The 14,715-nt window shown below is 46.3% G+C and overlaps 1 protein-coding gene across 1 annotated transcript in view; it reads left to right on the top strand.

Annotated features, from left to right (window-relative positions):
• Positions 1 to 14,715, top strand: part of EFCAB3 (EF-hand calcium binding domain 3) — a 168,385-nt gene that overhangs the window by 66,192 nt on the left and 87,478 nt on the right. Inside the window, exons 22-27 of the mRNA XM_038754828.1 lie at positions 3,390 to 3,533; positions 5,707 to 5,778; positions 9,193 to 9,336; positions 9,944 to 10,018; positions 11,767 to 11,913; positions 14,359 to 14,430. Coding sequence (XP_038610756.1) covers positions 3,390 to 3,533; positions 5,707 to 5,778; positions 9,193 to 9,336; positions 9,944 to 10,018; positions 11,767 to 11,913; positions 14,359 to 14,430 — 654 coding nt within the window. The remainder of the gene's footprint in view (positions 1 to 3,389; positions 3,534 to 5,706; positions 5,779 to 9,192; positions 9,337 to 9,943; positions 10,019 to 11,766; positions 11,914 to 14,358; positions 14,431 to 14,715) is intronic.

Here is a 14,715-nt window from a genome sequence, read left to right on the forward strand (position 1 = left end):
GAAGTCGAGGCTACCAGGGTCAAGTAGTTTTTTACTAGCACTCTCCGTAGTAGACACGCAGCCCTTTGTCTTGTTTCCAGCTTTGTACTTCCCCCTGCTTGTCTCCTAAAGCAATCAAGGACAGTTCTTGTGGGTGTGGTTATGGACATGGTCAAGGACAAGCTTGTGACATCACCTGCATTCCTCTGGTCACCCAGTGTGATGGATTGACTCAGATTGGCTAATTGGCCGAATCCATCTGCAAACACCCAAACCCAAAGGGTTTTCTCTGGGTTGGGGGGTGGGGTCACTTTTCTCCCTCAGCTCCTTCTGGTCCCCCAGGTCCCTTTGAGCATGGGAGTGGCAGAGGAGTGAGGCTGGGCACTTTTACATGCTGGGATCAAGGGGACCAGGCAAGAAGCATGGTCTAGTGGTAAGAGCACAGGCTTCGAAGTCAGAGGACCTGTGTTTGAATCCTGACTCTCCCACTTGCCTTTTGCGTGTGACCTTGGGCAAGTCATTTAACTGCTCTGGGCCTCAGTTTCCTCATCCTTAAAATGGGGATTGAATGCATGTTCTCCCTCCCTCTTAGACTGTGAGCCCCATTTGGAATGGGGACTGTGTCCAACCTGATTATCATGTTACTATCCCAGTGCCTAGTATAGGTTTGCACATAGTAAGTGCTTAACAAATACTATTATTATTATTGTTGTTATTATTTAGGGGCAGTCAGGTAGGTTTTGGAAGGGGCAGGAGGGAAGCAGTGGAGGGAGTATGAGAAGGCCTGGAGGGGTTTTTACAGCAGCAAGGGTATTGAAAATGAAAAGGAAGGGAAAAAGATGATTCTTGCTCTCAAAGGGTTCCTGGATACTAGGACAATGAAACGCAAATGACTGAAACGTTAAACCAATGAGATGTTTCTTTAAAAAAATGGCAGCCCTCAACTGGTCCAACTGGTACACAGAGATAGTCAGGCCAGTGGATTTGGACTCTCCCCAAACTTGACCATCAGCTCTGCTCATGGCTCAGATTTGGACGGTTTGGGTTTGAGACCTATGTGAAAAGCAGAGTCTGGGGGGCTCAGGTTCTGCCTGCTCTCTTCCATTTGGAACACCCCTTGACAGGTGGTACAGCATTTTTGAGAATATTCTAACAGCTAAAAATTGGGGTCCTTTCTTCTAACTTCTGGAAATGAAGAGGAGTGGGGTGCTAGGCGGATGGTGGCCAGATCTACATGAAAATGCACACAACTTGATTGAGTCACTGTTAGTCAATTGTATTTATTGAGTGCTCGCTGTGTGCAGAGCACTGTACTAAGTGCTTGGGAGAGTACAATATAACAGACACATTCCCTTCCCACAACAAGCTTACAGCTAGAGGCCCAGCAGTTAAAATGGATGGACCTTGGGAGATCTGCCTCCAACTGACTGGATGGGCCAGGCTCTGCTCCTCTCTCAACCGTCACATCAATCAATCAGTGATATTTTTTGAGTGTTTACTGTGTACAGATCACAGCTCCTGGGAGAGTATTCAAAAAATATTCAAAGCTCCTGGGAAAGTATTTAAGAGATGGTCATGTCCTGAGAACTGCCAGTACAGTACAGTTACAGTGCTTTTTCTCTTGTTCAGGACATTTCCCTGGGTAGTGTTCCGAGGTAGCTTAATTCAAAGGAAATGTTGTTTTCCTTCCCTGCTAAATCGGATAGGGGGCATTAGCGAGGCTCCATAATAAGAGTGCCTGGGGTGCTGTTTGAATGAATTTTATGAAGAAGTGGTGTGGCCTAGTGGTAAGAGCACGAGCCTTGGAGTCAGAGGGCCTGGGTTTTAATCTCAGCCCTGCCACTTGCCTACTTGGGTAAGTCACTTCACTTATCTGTGCCTCTTCTGCATAATGAGGATTCAGTACTTGATTTCCCTTCTACTTAGACTTGTGAGCCCCTTGTGGGACCTAATGATCTTATATCTCCCGCTGCACTTAGTACAGTGCTTGGCACATAAGTAAGTGCTTAACAAATATCATTATTATTATTGTTAGCAGTAGTAATAGTCGTAGTATACTAGTATTAGCACACTTCGTTAAGACAGAGGACCGGCCTCAGCCATTTTTATTTTATTGTATTTTTTATTTTTATTTTTATTTTTTTTGTGTGTGTGTGTGTGTAACTCTCTGGCTCCCCGAGCACTTGCTAGACTCCTAGGAGGAGCTGTAACTGCAGTGCAGCCCCCAAGTCCCTTCCTGCCCCACTGTAGAAAAATTATCAGAGATAGTCTGTCATCAGTGTGAATTTTAGCTCCTCAAAGTCGAATGTTTTCTCATAGTTGAAGATTCATTCATTCATTCAATCGTATTGATTGAGCACTTACTGTGTGTAGAGCACTATACTAAGCGCTTGGGAAGTACAAGTTGGCAACATATAGAGACGGTTCCTATCAAACAACAGGCTGACACCAAGGTTGCGGGCTTGTGAGAAGGGAAGGATGGTAGTGCCGTCTACAGTGATGGGAAAGTCAGGGAGAGGACAGGGTTTGGGAGGGAAGATAAGGGAGTTCAGTCTTGGACATATTGAGCTTTAGATGGTGGGCAGACATGCAGAGAGAAGCAGCGTGGCTCAGTGGAAAGAGAACGGGCTTTGGAGTCTGAGGTCATGGGTTCAAATCCAGGCTCTGCCAATTGTCAGCTGTGTGACTTTGGGCAAATCACTTCACTTCTCTGTGCCTCACTTACCTCATCTGTAAAATGGGAATGAAGACTGTGAGCTCCCCGTGGGACAATCTGATCACCTTGTAACTCCCAGCGCTTAGAACAGTGCTCTGCACATAGTAAGCGCTTAATAAATGCCATCATTATTATTATTATTAGATGGAGATGTCCTGAAGGCAGGAGGAGATATGAGCCTGGAGAGAGGGAGAGAGAGCAGGGGCAGAGACGTAGATTTGGGTGTCATCAGCATAGAGATGATAGATGAAGCCTTGGGAGCGAATGAGTTCACCAAGGGAAGCAGCGTGGCTCAGTGGAAAGAGCCTGGGCTTTGGAGTCAGAGGTCGGGGGTTCAAATCCCGGCTCCACCACTTGTCAGCTGTGTGACTTTGGGCAAGTCACTTCACTTCTCTGGGCCTCAGTTCCCTCATCTGTAAAATGGGGATGAAGACTGTGAGCCCCAAGTGGGACAACCTGATTACCTTGTATCTACCCCAGTGCTTAGAACAGTGCTTTGCACATAGTAAGCGCTTAACAAATACCAACATTATTATTATTATTATTACAGGGGTGAGCAGCTCACTGATGGGAATGGACTTAGACATCTTCAGGCCCAGAGGGCCTGGGTAAAACCCAAAATCTACTTGTGGATCTTCCATGGAAATTCAAGTTCCTGAATAAATCTTTGTGTGTGGCCCTTTACCCCTTTCAGCATTGCAGGAGGGTGTCAAAATCATCAAACGTGTCAAAGACGGAAAGATTAACATTGAAGACTTGAAGGTGGCCTTGACCAAAATGAACATCAATTTAACCAAAGAGGAGTTTGAAGAAGCTCTTGTGTCCTGTGCGCTGGACGGTGAGCACCCCCTGGACTTGGGCTGCTTAGATGAAGCTACTTGGCACCCGAACAAGCTCCCTACCCAGGGATCCCAAATTTGAGCATGCATATTCACATTTGATGAATTTGAGTACTTTGGATCTATGCCTTCAGGCACATAGAAGGTGTGAACTCTAATCTGACCTTTGCAGAGGAGTCCCAAAAATCTCTCCTCACCGGTCCAAGTGTTCACAAGCTCCTACTTTACCAACATACCTTGCCAGTACCCCCACCTCGACACACACCAGTTTCTGTTAGCCATGAGCACTCAAATACACACTGTAGCCACAATTTAAATGTAAATATTTTACAATTCTTACTTTAATTTCTTTAAGGCGTTGTTTAGTGGAAAGAGCAAGGGCTTGGTAGTCAGAGGTCATATGTTCTAATAGTGGCTCCACCAGTTGTCTGCTGTATGACCTTGGGCAAGTCACCTAACTTCTCTATGCTTCTGTTACCTCATTTGTAAAATGGGGATTAGAACTGTGAGCCCCATGTGGGACAACCTGATTACCTTGTATCTACCCCAGCACTTAGTACAGTGCTTGGCACATAGTAAGTGCTTAACAAATACCATAATTATTATTATTATTCAGGGTTTGGGCTGCCAGTACACTTGGTGGTCTCCTTGCCCTGCAGTCCTGCCATTGGCCCCAACCCCAATCACACCTCTCTCAGCACCCCGGCTATGCTGGAAAACATGCCCTCTTCCGCCTCAGATGCATTTGCTAACTCCTGGGCCCTGTCCACAGGACTAATGGAAAATCAATCAATCAGTAGTATTTATTGAGTCTCACTCTGTGCAGAGCACTGTACTAAACACTTGGGAGAGTACAGTGCAATAGAGTTGGGAGGCATGATCTCTGCCCACAAGGAGTTTACAGGCTAGAGTGGGAGACAGTCATTAAAATAATGGCTTTATAATGAAGTGTTGCAGGAAGGGGTAAATTTCAATGTGCTTAAGGGCTACAGACCCAAGCACATAGGTGATGCCAAAGGGAGGGCTTAATCAGGGAAGGTCTCTTGGAGGAGTTGTGATTTTAATAAGGCTTGGAAGGTGGGGAGAGTGATGGTGTGTTAGATATGAAGGGAGAAGGAGTTCCAGGGCAGAGTGGGCCAGGGATTGCTGGTGAGGTAAACGAGACTGAGGTATAGAGAGTAAGTTGGTATTAGAAGGTGATGTTTGCGGGCTGGGTTGAGATGTCGGGGCGTGGAGGAGAGGTGGAGAGGTAAGAAAAGGAAGTCAGGGAATAGATATCACAGGAACTTGAACTTGCAGGGACCACTTGGATTTACGGAGCTCACAAGGTGGGCTGCTAGGCTGCAATCAAGAAAGGGCTGAGGGATCCTGAGCAAGGGGCTGGCCCTATGTTCCCCATCAGAAACAGCCCTGGCACTATGCATCCCCACATCAAGAAGAAACACCTCATCATTAACTTTAAAGCACCTAATTAACTCTCTCCCCATTGCTTTTACTCATTCTGCTTCCACTGGTAACTCAGCCCACATGTTTTGCTCCTCTCATGTCCCCATTCTAGACTGTGAGCCCGCTGTTGGGTAGGGACCATCTCTACATGTTGCCAACTTGTACTTCCCAAGCGCTTAGTACAGTGCTGTGCATACAGTAAGCGCTCAATAAATACAATTGAATGAATGAATGAATGAGTGCTCTCCTTCTCCCCTGCTTCCCATGCCTGGCCGCTCTCTTGGGCATCTTCACTCCAAAAGAGCCCAGTGCAACCTGGGGTGGGGAAGGAGATCAGGAGGAGAGATATTCCATCCTCTTACAAGCATAGCCCCGATGGTGCCTCTGGCCCGATTTCCACAACCTGTATCACTGGTCTGACCGTCTAACAGTGGGCAATTCTTGGGCTACAAGTTTCCACAAACCTGTTTCATTGGGTTGACCATCTAGTAGTGGACACTTCTTGGGTTACAGATTTCCATAAACCTGTTTCATTGGGTTGACCATCTAGTAATGGGCACTTCTTGGGCTACAGGTTTCCACAAACCTGTATCACTGGGCTAACTTTCTAGGGAGCAAAATGCAACTAATAGCTGCTACTTTGGGAATTTTAATACATTCTCTATTTCTCACAACCCATCACCATCCTCCTTTCTTTGCCAATGTGTCTGGATTTTGTCCTTGCAGACAATGGGAATGTAGATTGGAAAGATTTCACCCAGAAAGTGACCAGCCTCAAACGATTCTCACAATCTGTAGGTAAGTGAAAGCTTTGTATCCAAGAGAAGTTGTTGGAAAGAATTAGACTGACTGTGAAATAGACTTTCAGTTTTTCGTACAATCGTAATATACACCACCGATAGGTTTGTTTTTATTTTTGTCCATATTTTTGGTTTTCCTCTGGTACTCTTTGGAAACATTTGAAATCTGTGGGAGACACTTGATAGACAGTCCAAAGTCTTTGGTTTCTGCTCTGCAGCTTGCAGGGCCTGAGTAATCAGTAAATAGTATTTACTGAGTGCTTGCTTTCTGCAGAATACTGTACTAAGTGCTTGGGAGAGTGCAATACAAAGGAGTTGGTAGATGTGATTCCTGCCCACAAGTAGCTTAATATAGAAATTAGCTATAGATTACAAATTAATAATTAATATAGATTACAGATAGGTAAAATGACAGAGTATGAAGATAGATACATGTGTGGTGGGACTGGGAGTGGAGTATCAAAGTGCTTAAGGGGTATAGACCCAAGTACATAGACAATTCAGAGAGGTGGGGAAATGAGGGCTTAGGAAGGGAAGGCTTCTTGGGAAATGTGATTTTAGGAAGGCTCAAAGGTGCGGAGAATGATGGTCTGACACTGTCTACCATCCCCTTCTCCTCAACACGTTATCCAACCTTGCTCTCACAGACTCCATCCTCTCCTGGTTCTCTTATCTCTCTGGCTGATCACTCTCAGTCTCCTTCGCGGGCTCCTCCTCCCCCTCCCATCCCCTAACTGTAGGGGTGCCTCAAGGGTCAGTCCTCGGACCCCTTTTGTTGGCCATCTATACTCACACCCTCGGTGAACTCATTCACTCCCATGGCTTCAGCTATCATCTCTACACAGATGACACCCAAATCTACATCTCCTCCCCTGTTCTCTGTCCCTCCCTCCAGGCTCATATCTCCTCCTGCCTTCAGGACATCTCCACCTGAAGATGTCCACCCGCCACCTAACTCTCAACATGTCCAAGACTGAACTCCTTACCTTTCCTCCCAAACCCCATCCTCTCCCTGACTTTCCCGTTATTGTGAATGGCACTACCATCCTTCCCATCTCACAAGCCCACAACCTTGGTGTCATCCTTGACTCCACTCTGTCGTTCACCCCACGCATCTAATCTGTCACCAAAACCTGCCATTCTCACCTTCACAATATCGCCAAGATCTGTCCTTTCCTCTCCGTCCAAATCACTACCTTGTTGGTACAATCTGTCATCATAACCCGATTGGATTACTGCATCAGTCTCCTTTCTGATCTCCCATACACCTGTCTCTCCCCACTTCAGTCTATATTTCACTCTGCTGCCCAGATTATCTTTCTACAAAAACGCTCTGGGCATGTCACTCCCCTCCTCAAAAATCTCCAGTGATTGCCTATCAACCTTCGCATGAAGCAAAAACTCCTCAATGTTGGCTTCAAAGCTGTCCATCCCCTTGTCCCCTCCTACCTCACCTTCCTTCTCTCCTTTTGCTTGGCTCCTCTGCCGCTAACCTCCTTACTGTGCCTTGTTCTCACCTGTCCCGCTGTTGATCCCTGGCCCACGTCCTACCTCTGGTCTGGCATGCCCTCCCCCCTCACATCTGCCAAACTAGCTCTCTTCCCCCCTTCAAAGCCCTACTGAGAGCTCACCTCCTCCAGGAGGGCTTCCCACACTGAGCCCCCTTTTCCTCTGCTCCTCCTGCCCTCCCCATCACCCCTACTCCCTCCTTCTGCTCTACCTCCTTCCCCGCCCCACAGTACTTGTGTGTATTTGTAAATATTTATTATTCTATTTATTTTATTAATGATGTGTATATATTTATAATTCCATTTATCTATTTTGATGCTTTTGATTCCTGTCTACTTGTTTTGTTGTCTGTCTCCCCCTTCCAGGCTGTGAGCCTGTTGTTGGGTAGGGATTGTCTCTATCTGTTGCCGAATTGTACTTTCCAAGCGCTTAGTACAGTGCTCTGCACACAGTAAGTGCTCAATAAATACCATTGAATGAATAAATGAAAGGGGGAGGGAAGTCCAGGCCCAAGGGACAATTTAGGCAAGGGGTTCATGCAAAGATCATGTCAACTGTGCTCTGTTTTTTCTCCCCCTTCTAGACTGTAAGCTCGTTGTGGGCAAACATGTATCTGCCAACTAATAATAATAATGATGGCATTTATTAAGCACTTACTATGTGCAAAGCACTGTTCTAAGCGCTGGGGAGGTTACAAGGTGATCAGGTTGTCCCATGGGGGGCTCTCAGTCTTAATCCCCATTTTACAGATTAGGTAACTGAGGCACAGAGATGTTAAGTGGCCCGCCCCAAGTCACACAGCTGACAATTGGCGGAGCTGGGATTTGAACCCATGACCTGTGACTCCAAAGCCTGTGCTCTTTCCACTGAGCCGTGCTGCTTCTCTAGCCAACTCCAACGCCAACTCCAGGGTATTGTACTCTCCCAAGTGCTGAGTACAGTGCTCTGCACAAAATAAATGCTCAATAAATACTATTGATAATGACAATGATGATGACAGGTGAAATTGAGGTAAGGTAAGTAAGCTGGCATTAGAGGAGCCAAGTATGTTGGCTGGGTTGTAGTAGGAGATGAGCGAGGCCAGGTTGGAGGGGGTGAGCTGATTAAGTGCTTTAAACCTGATGGTCAGGGGTTTCTGTTTGATTTGGAGATGAGTGAGCAACCATTGGAGGTTTTTGAGGAGTGGAGAATTATGGACTGAATAGTTTTTTTTTTTTAGAAAAATGATCAGGGCAGCAGAGTGAAGTGGAGGATCTTGGAGAACTGGGGAGATGTGGTGGACTGAGTGTTTCTGTAGAAAATGATCCTGGCAGCAGACCAAAGTTAGGATTGGAGTGGGGAGAGACAGTCATCAGGGAGATCAGGGAGGAGGCTGACGCAGTAGATGAGGTGTAATATTATGAGTGCATTGATCAGCATGGGAGCAGTTGGGAGAACTCCTGCTCTACATCCCCTAAGAACTTGACACACGACTCTGCCCAGAGTGGGAGGCAGCCAATAGCTTTGATGATGATGGTAGTGGGTGGGCAAAGAATGTGTCTACCAACTCCGTTATATTGTTATAGTGTCCTCTCCCAAGCACTTAGTACAGTGCTCTCCATACGGGAAGCGCTTAATACATACTTTTGATGGATTGATTGATTGATGGCGGTAATAAAGGATGCCAATGCCCTGAGAATTGTTGAGGGTAAAGTCCATGAGGAAGATTTGGACATTTTCTTTTCAAATCTTCAGGACTGCTCTGTGGCCTACTTGGTAGGGTCAGCTGGGATCTCTTTCCTTCTCCAGCTTGTATGTTGGGAAGGGCAACGTGCCAACATGGCAGAAACATGAGGAGGTGGGAAAGGCCTCCTTCCGTACCCCTGGGGAGCAAATCATCCATCCCTTTTCTGTGTACTTGCAGCTCTGCAGCTGGCCTTCACCGGTCTTGGCCACCTGCAGCATGGCCACATAGACATTGCTCAGCTGAAGGCTTCCCTCTTGGGCCTGGGTCTCCATGAAGCCACTGCAAGCCTGAGGGAGCTCCTGCAGGATGCCATGGTCGACGGTGAGCATTTCTCGGCAGGCGAGGGTCCCTCGCCAGGGGGCATTCCTTTCTCGTCCTTTCCTTGGAAGGTACTGAGGGAAGCCTTCTGTGGCAATCAATCAATCAATCGTATTTATTGAGCACTTACTGTGTGCTGAGCACTGTACTAAGCGCTTGGGAAGTACAAGTTGGCAACATATAGAGACAGTCCCTACCCAACAGTGGGCTCACAGTCTAGAGGGAGGAGACTAGCAGGGACTCCTCAGGTTGTAGAAACTCCACCACTCCTTCTAACCGAGAAGCAGCATGGCCTCATAGAGCATGGGCCTGGGAGTCAGAAGGACCTGGGTTTTAATCCTGGCTCTGCCACTTGCCTGCTGGGTGACCTTGGGTGGGTTACTTCACTTCTCTGGGCCTCAGTTACCTCATCTGTAAAATGGGGACTTAGACTCTGATCCCCATGTGGAACATGGACTGTACCCAACCTGCTTAGCTTGTATCTACCCCATTTCTTAGTACAGTGCCTGGCACATAGTAAGGGCTTAAGAAATACCACTGGAAAAATACCCCTTTATCTGATCCATCGCCAGTGGACTCCTCACCTCCTGAATTTGGCTTTACCTTTCAGAAGATGATGGGAAGCTGGATTTGCTGCAGTTCATGACTGTCTTATCCAAAGTCTCGGTGATTCCTGAAGCTACTGGTGAGTAAGAGGCCTTCCCAGACTGAGCGCCCTTTTTCCTCTCCTCCTCCCCATCCCCCCGTCCTACCTCCTTCCCCTCCCCACAGCACCTGTTTGTACAGATTTATTACTCTATTTATTTTATTTGTACATATTTACTGTTCTTTTTATTTTGTTAATGATGTGCATTTAGCTTTAATTCTATTTATTCTGACGACTTGACACCTGTCCACATGTTTTTTTTGTTGTCTGTTTCCCCCTTCTAGACTGTGAGCCCATTGTTGGGTAGGGACCATCTCTATATGTTGCCAACTTGTACTTCCCAAGTGCTTAGTACAGTGCTCTGCACACAGTAAGTGCTCAATAAATACGGTTGAATGAATAAATGAATAAGGAAAGTTTAACAAGGGGAAAAGAGAAAAATCACATACAAGTCAATTCCAAAACTGTACCTTGGAGCAAAAGGTGGTTACTTGCCAACTAAATCAGGCACAGGAGATTTTAGTCAGGCAGGCAATATAGCTCTCTTTATCGAAGCCAGGCAGAGCCCTGTCTCTGCCTACATAGAGAGGGAAGCAGGATGACCTAGTGGATAGAGCACAGGCCTGGGAGATAGCAGGACCTGGGTTTTAATCCTGGCTTGCCACTTGCCTGCTTTGTGACTTTGGGGAAGTCACTTAACTTCTGTGAGTCTCAGTTGCCTCATCTGTAAAATGGGGATTAAGACTGTGAGCCCCATTTGGAACGTGGGCTGTGTACAACGTGATTATCTTGTATCTACCCCAGCGCTTAGTTCAGTGCCTGACACATAAGGAGTGCTAAGCAAATATCATTAAAAAAAAGGGCAGCTCAGAGGCCAGGACAGTGGGCTGGGAGACAGACTTTGAGGGTGCTGACCGCTTTCCAGCTGACACTCCAACAGGTGGAATGGCACAAGGTAGATCAGTTTCCTTTCTGTGAAATAGAGAGAATCCTGCTAAGAAACATATTGAAAGCCCTGGTGTTCCTTGTGTGAGAGGATAAGGATGTATAAACCCAGAGAACTTTTGTTAGTAAGTAAGCGTAGGTGGCCTTTACTGCCTTGCCTAATCTCAGGGAGAGCAGTAATAGTATTCACTAAGGGCTTCCTCTGGAAAGGAATACTGGTCCTAGGCCTGGGCCCCCCAGGGGCTCCTACTTAGCCGGTCGGTGTTCAGCATGGGTCCTCAGGAAGCTGAAGAACTGATCAAAAGTTGTCGCTGGCCTTTTCCAGGAACCTTTCATGTGCAATTGTTTCTCACAGAGCAATAATGGGCTCCAGTCCTCAGAAACACCCACACTAACCCCCTGGATAGAGAAATGGTTGTCCTGTTGAACAAGAAGGCAGCAGTTGAAGATGTAGAAAGATAGTTCTCTAACCATACTCACTTCTGTTTTCCTCTGAGCCCAATTTTGGGCTGGTAATGAAACTCCCATTTGTCTCAAAGAGGGCTTGGCTTTTTAACTATCGCAGTGAGTTGCTTTCTCCCAGCTACCTGGTCCTCTTGAGTAAAACTCTCAGGTTTGACAGGACATTTCTGTTTTTCTGCTTTTCTATTTGCAAGATACCATTTGTCCCCATAACTCAGAAGTCCAGGGATGACTGCCTTATCCCCACTCTCCCTCCCCTGGTGGTGTTTAGCTTTTAGATGCTCTGAATGTTCAGGGACCGGTCTGGGCCATCTTATTTCTCAGTTAGAAGACAGACTTCTGACCAGCTCCCATCCCATTTCACTTCTGCTTCTTTTCAGAGATGAGGGCTGTCAGTAGCACTTTCACCATTGCCTCTGGTGATCAAAATCTTGTCGTCGATGAGTTAGAAGAAGCTCTAGGAACCTTGGGGATCCATTTAACTAATGAAGAAGTGAAGGAGATGGTGAACACAGCTCCTGTTAATGGTGAGCATCTCAGGGGATTGGGCACTTCACTTGAGGAACTTGTACTGTTCAGTAGCTGCTGTGCAAATGTCCTTCCAAGGAGAATTTCTCTGCATTCACTGACTATATTTTGGGGCTCATTTTGACTGAGAATGGAAATCCAGAATTGTGTTTGTCAGGAGATTATTCAGGTGCCAATTTTTCATTTGGGGCTCTTGGACAGATTTGGCGAGGAGCGTCAAGGGAGTGGAGCATTGGGATCCGGGCTGCAACTCGACTGCCAGTCTTGGCACTTATGTGGAAAGTGCCTGGGCTTGTGAATTAGAAACCCTGGATTCCAGTCCTGGCTCCACCACTCGCCTGCTGTGTGACCTTGGGCAAGCCATTTAACTTCTTTGGGCCTCAATGGCTCATCTGTTAAATGGAGATTCAATACCTGTTCTCTCTCCTATGTATGCTGTGAGGCCCATGTGGGACAGGGTGTTCAATCTGATTATCTTGTATCTACTCCACTGCTTAATACAGTGCTTGGCACATAGTATCTGCTCAACAAGTACCACCACCATTATTATTATTAGTACTACTACCAGTTGTAGCTTTTTACCTCTTCCTGCTCCCACTCCTTGTAAATAATATAAAAATAATCATAATAGTAATAATGGCATTTGTTAAGCTCTTACTATGTGCAAAGCACTGTTCTAAGCATTGGGGGGAATACAAGGTGATCAGGTTGTCCCATGTGGGGGCTCACAGTCTTCATTCATTCATTCAATCGTATTTATTGAGCACTTACTGTGTGCAGAGCACTGTACTAAGCGCTTGGGAAGTACAGGTTGGCAACATACCCCCATTTTATAGATGAGGTAACTGAGGCTCAGAGAAGTTAAGTGGCTTGCCCAAGGTCACACACCAGACATGTGGCGGAGCTGGGATTCAAACCCCTGACCTCTGACTCCAAAGCCCATGCTCTTTCCACTGAGCCACGCTTCTTCTCAATATATGTCTCTGTGTCTACCCCATTAGTTTGTTAGCTCCTTGAGGACAGGGACTGTGTCTTTCCCAAACATTTACTATAGTGTGCTGTGCTGTAGGGGCTCTATAAACATCACTTACTGATTGAGGGGCTGAGCTAAGTGGGAGAGGGAGGAAAAGATATGGGGTAAAAGAAGAGCAGGAAGGGGCAAGAGGGTGAAGACAGGGAGGAAAAAAGGAGGGGAAAGAGGGATAAAAGAGAGGAAGTGGGAAAGGAAAAGGGAAGATGAAAGGAAGGAGCTGAAGGGTTCACTGCCACATGATCTCCTTCTTTTCCTCCTCCTTCCCCTCCTCTTCTTCCTCCTCTCCTCTTCCTCCTCCTCCTTCTCCTCTCCTTTTCCTCCTCCTCCTCCTCCTCCTCCTTTTCCTCCTCCCTTGATCTTCTCTGTGATCAGGGGGATGGAGAGGCTGAAAGTGGTGGGACACTGCAGGGTGGAAAAAGGAAGGCTGAGAGTGTACAGGACATAATTGAAGCCCACAAAATCAAGAAGGAACTGGACGGGATAGTTGTGGTTTGCCATATACCACCCCATTAGGATGAGAGGATGCCCATTGACCCTTGGGGGTTCAAAAATGGAGGAAAGGGAACATTCCTTTACACACAACATCTGGCAGCACAAGGAATTCATTACCAAAGGCAGAACATACCGGTAGATGCAAGAGAGGTTTGGATAAATTCATGGACTAATCGGTCCATAGATGGGAGGTATCCCCATGATTGCATATTCATGGGCAGTATGCAAGTGGGCAAGAGATTCTCTGTCAAAGACACTCACAAATGCCATGTCACCTTTGGCAGCATCATCCTTGAACTGAGGGACAACTCTACTCTTACTGTGAGGAGAAGAGTTAGGGATGTGAGATGTTGCAACCCAAAATATCCAGTGCAGTGTCACAGAGGACAACCCTCACTGAATTTTTCTAAGCTGCCTTGTTGCTCCCAGAGTCAGGATATTGGGTTGGGTGGTCAATTGATCTGAGCAGAATGAGGTAATAATCATAATAATGGCATTTATTAAGTGCTTACTATGTGCAAAGCACTGTTCTAAGCACTAGGGAGGTTACAAGGTGATCAGGTTGTCCCATGGGGGGCTCACAGTCTTAATCCCCATTTTACAGATGAGGTAACTGAGGAACAGAGAAGTTAAGTGACTTGCCCAAAGTCACACAGCTGACAGTTGGCAGAGCCAGGATTTGAACCCATGACCTCTGACTCCAAAGCCTGTGCTCTTTCCACTGAGCCACACTGCTTCCCCGGCCTCTGACTCCCAGATGACCTGGGTTCTAATTCCTGCTCAACCATATGTCTGCTGTGTGACTTTGTGCAAGTCACCTAATGTTACTTCAAGGCTCAGAACAGTGTTTGGCACATAGTAAGCACTTAACAAGTACCATAATTATCATAAATATTAACTGTGATTTTCTCCCTTGCGGAAGATGGAACATTGAATTTTAAAGGATTTGTCAAGCATTTGTCCAACACCCAGAAATTTCGTGACTGTCAACGTGAGTATGAAGTCAAAAGGAAAAAGAATGAAAAAAAGATCATTTTACATTTACGTTTACTGTTGCATCATCACGTATTTACTGACTTTATGAAACTTTCTTTGGGGTTCCATCAATAGTCTTTATCACACCAAGTTCTTTTCTACACTCTCAAGAAAAAGTAGTTGCCGGAAATCCTCCGTATTTTAGACCGAGTGATTCTCCTCTTTCATTTGTCTAATAAGAGGGTTTGTGAATTTCACCACTTGGTTTTAGGGGGTCAAACAGCAACGTACAGTGAGAACC

Source organism: Tachyglossus aculeatus, chromosome 11 (assembly GCF_015852505.1).
Source record: "Tachyglossus aculeatus isolate mTacAcu1 chromosome 11, mTacAcu1.pri, whole genome shotgun sequence".
Classification (NCBI taxonomy): Eukaryota; Metazoa; Chordata; class Mammalia; order Monotremata; family Tachyglossidae; genus Tachyglossus; species Tachyglossus aculeatus.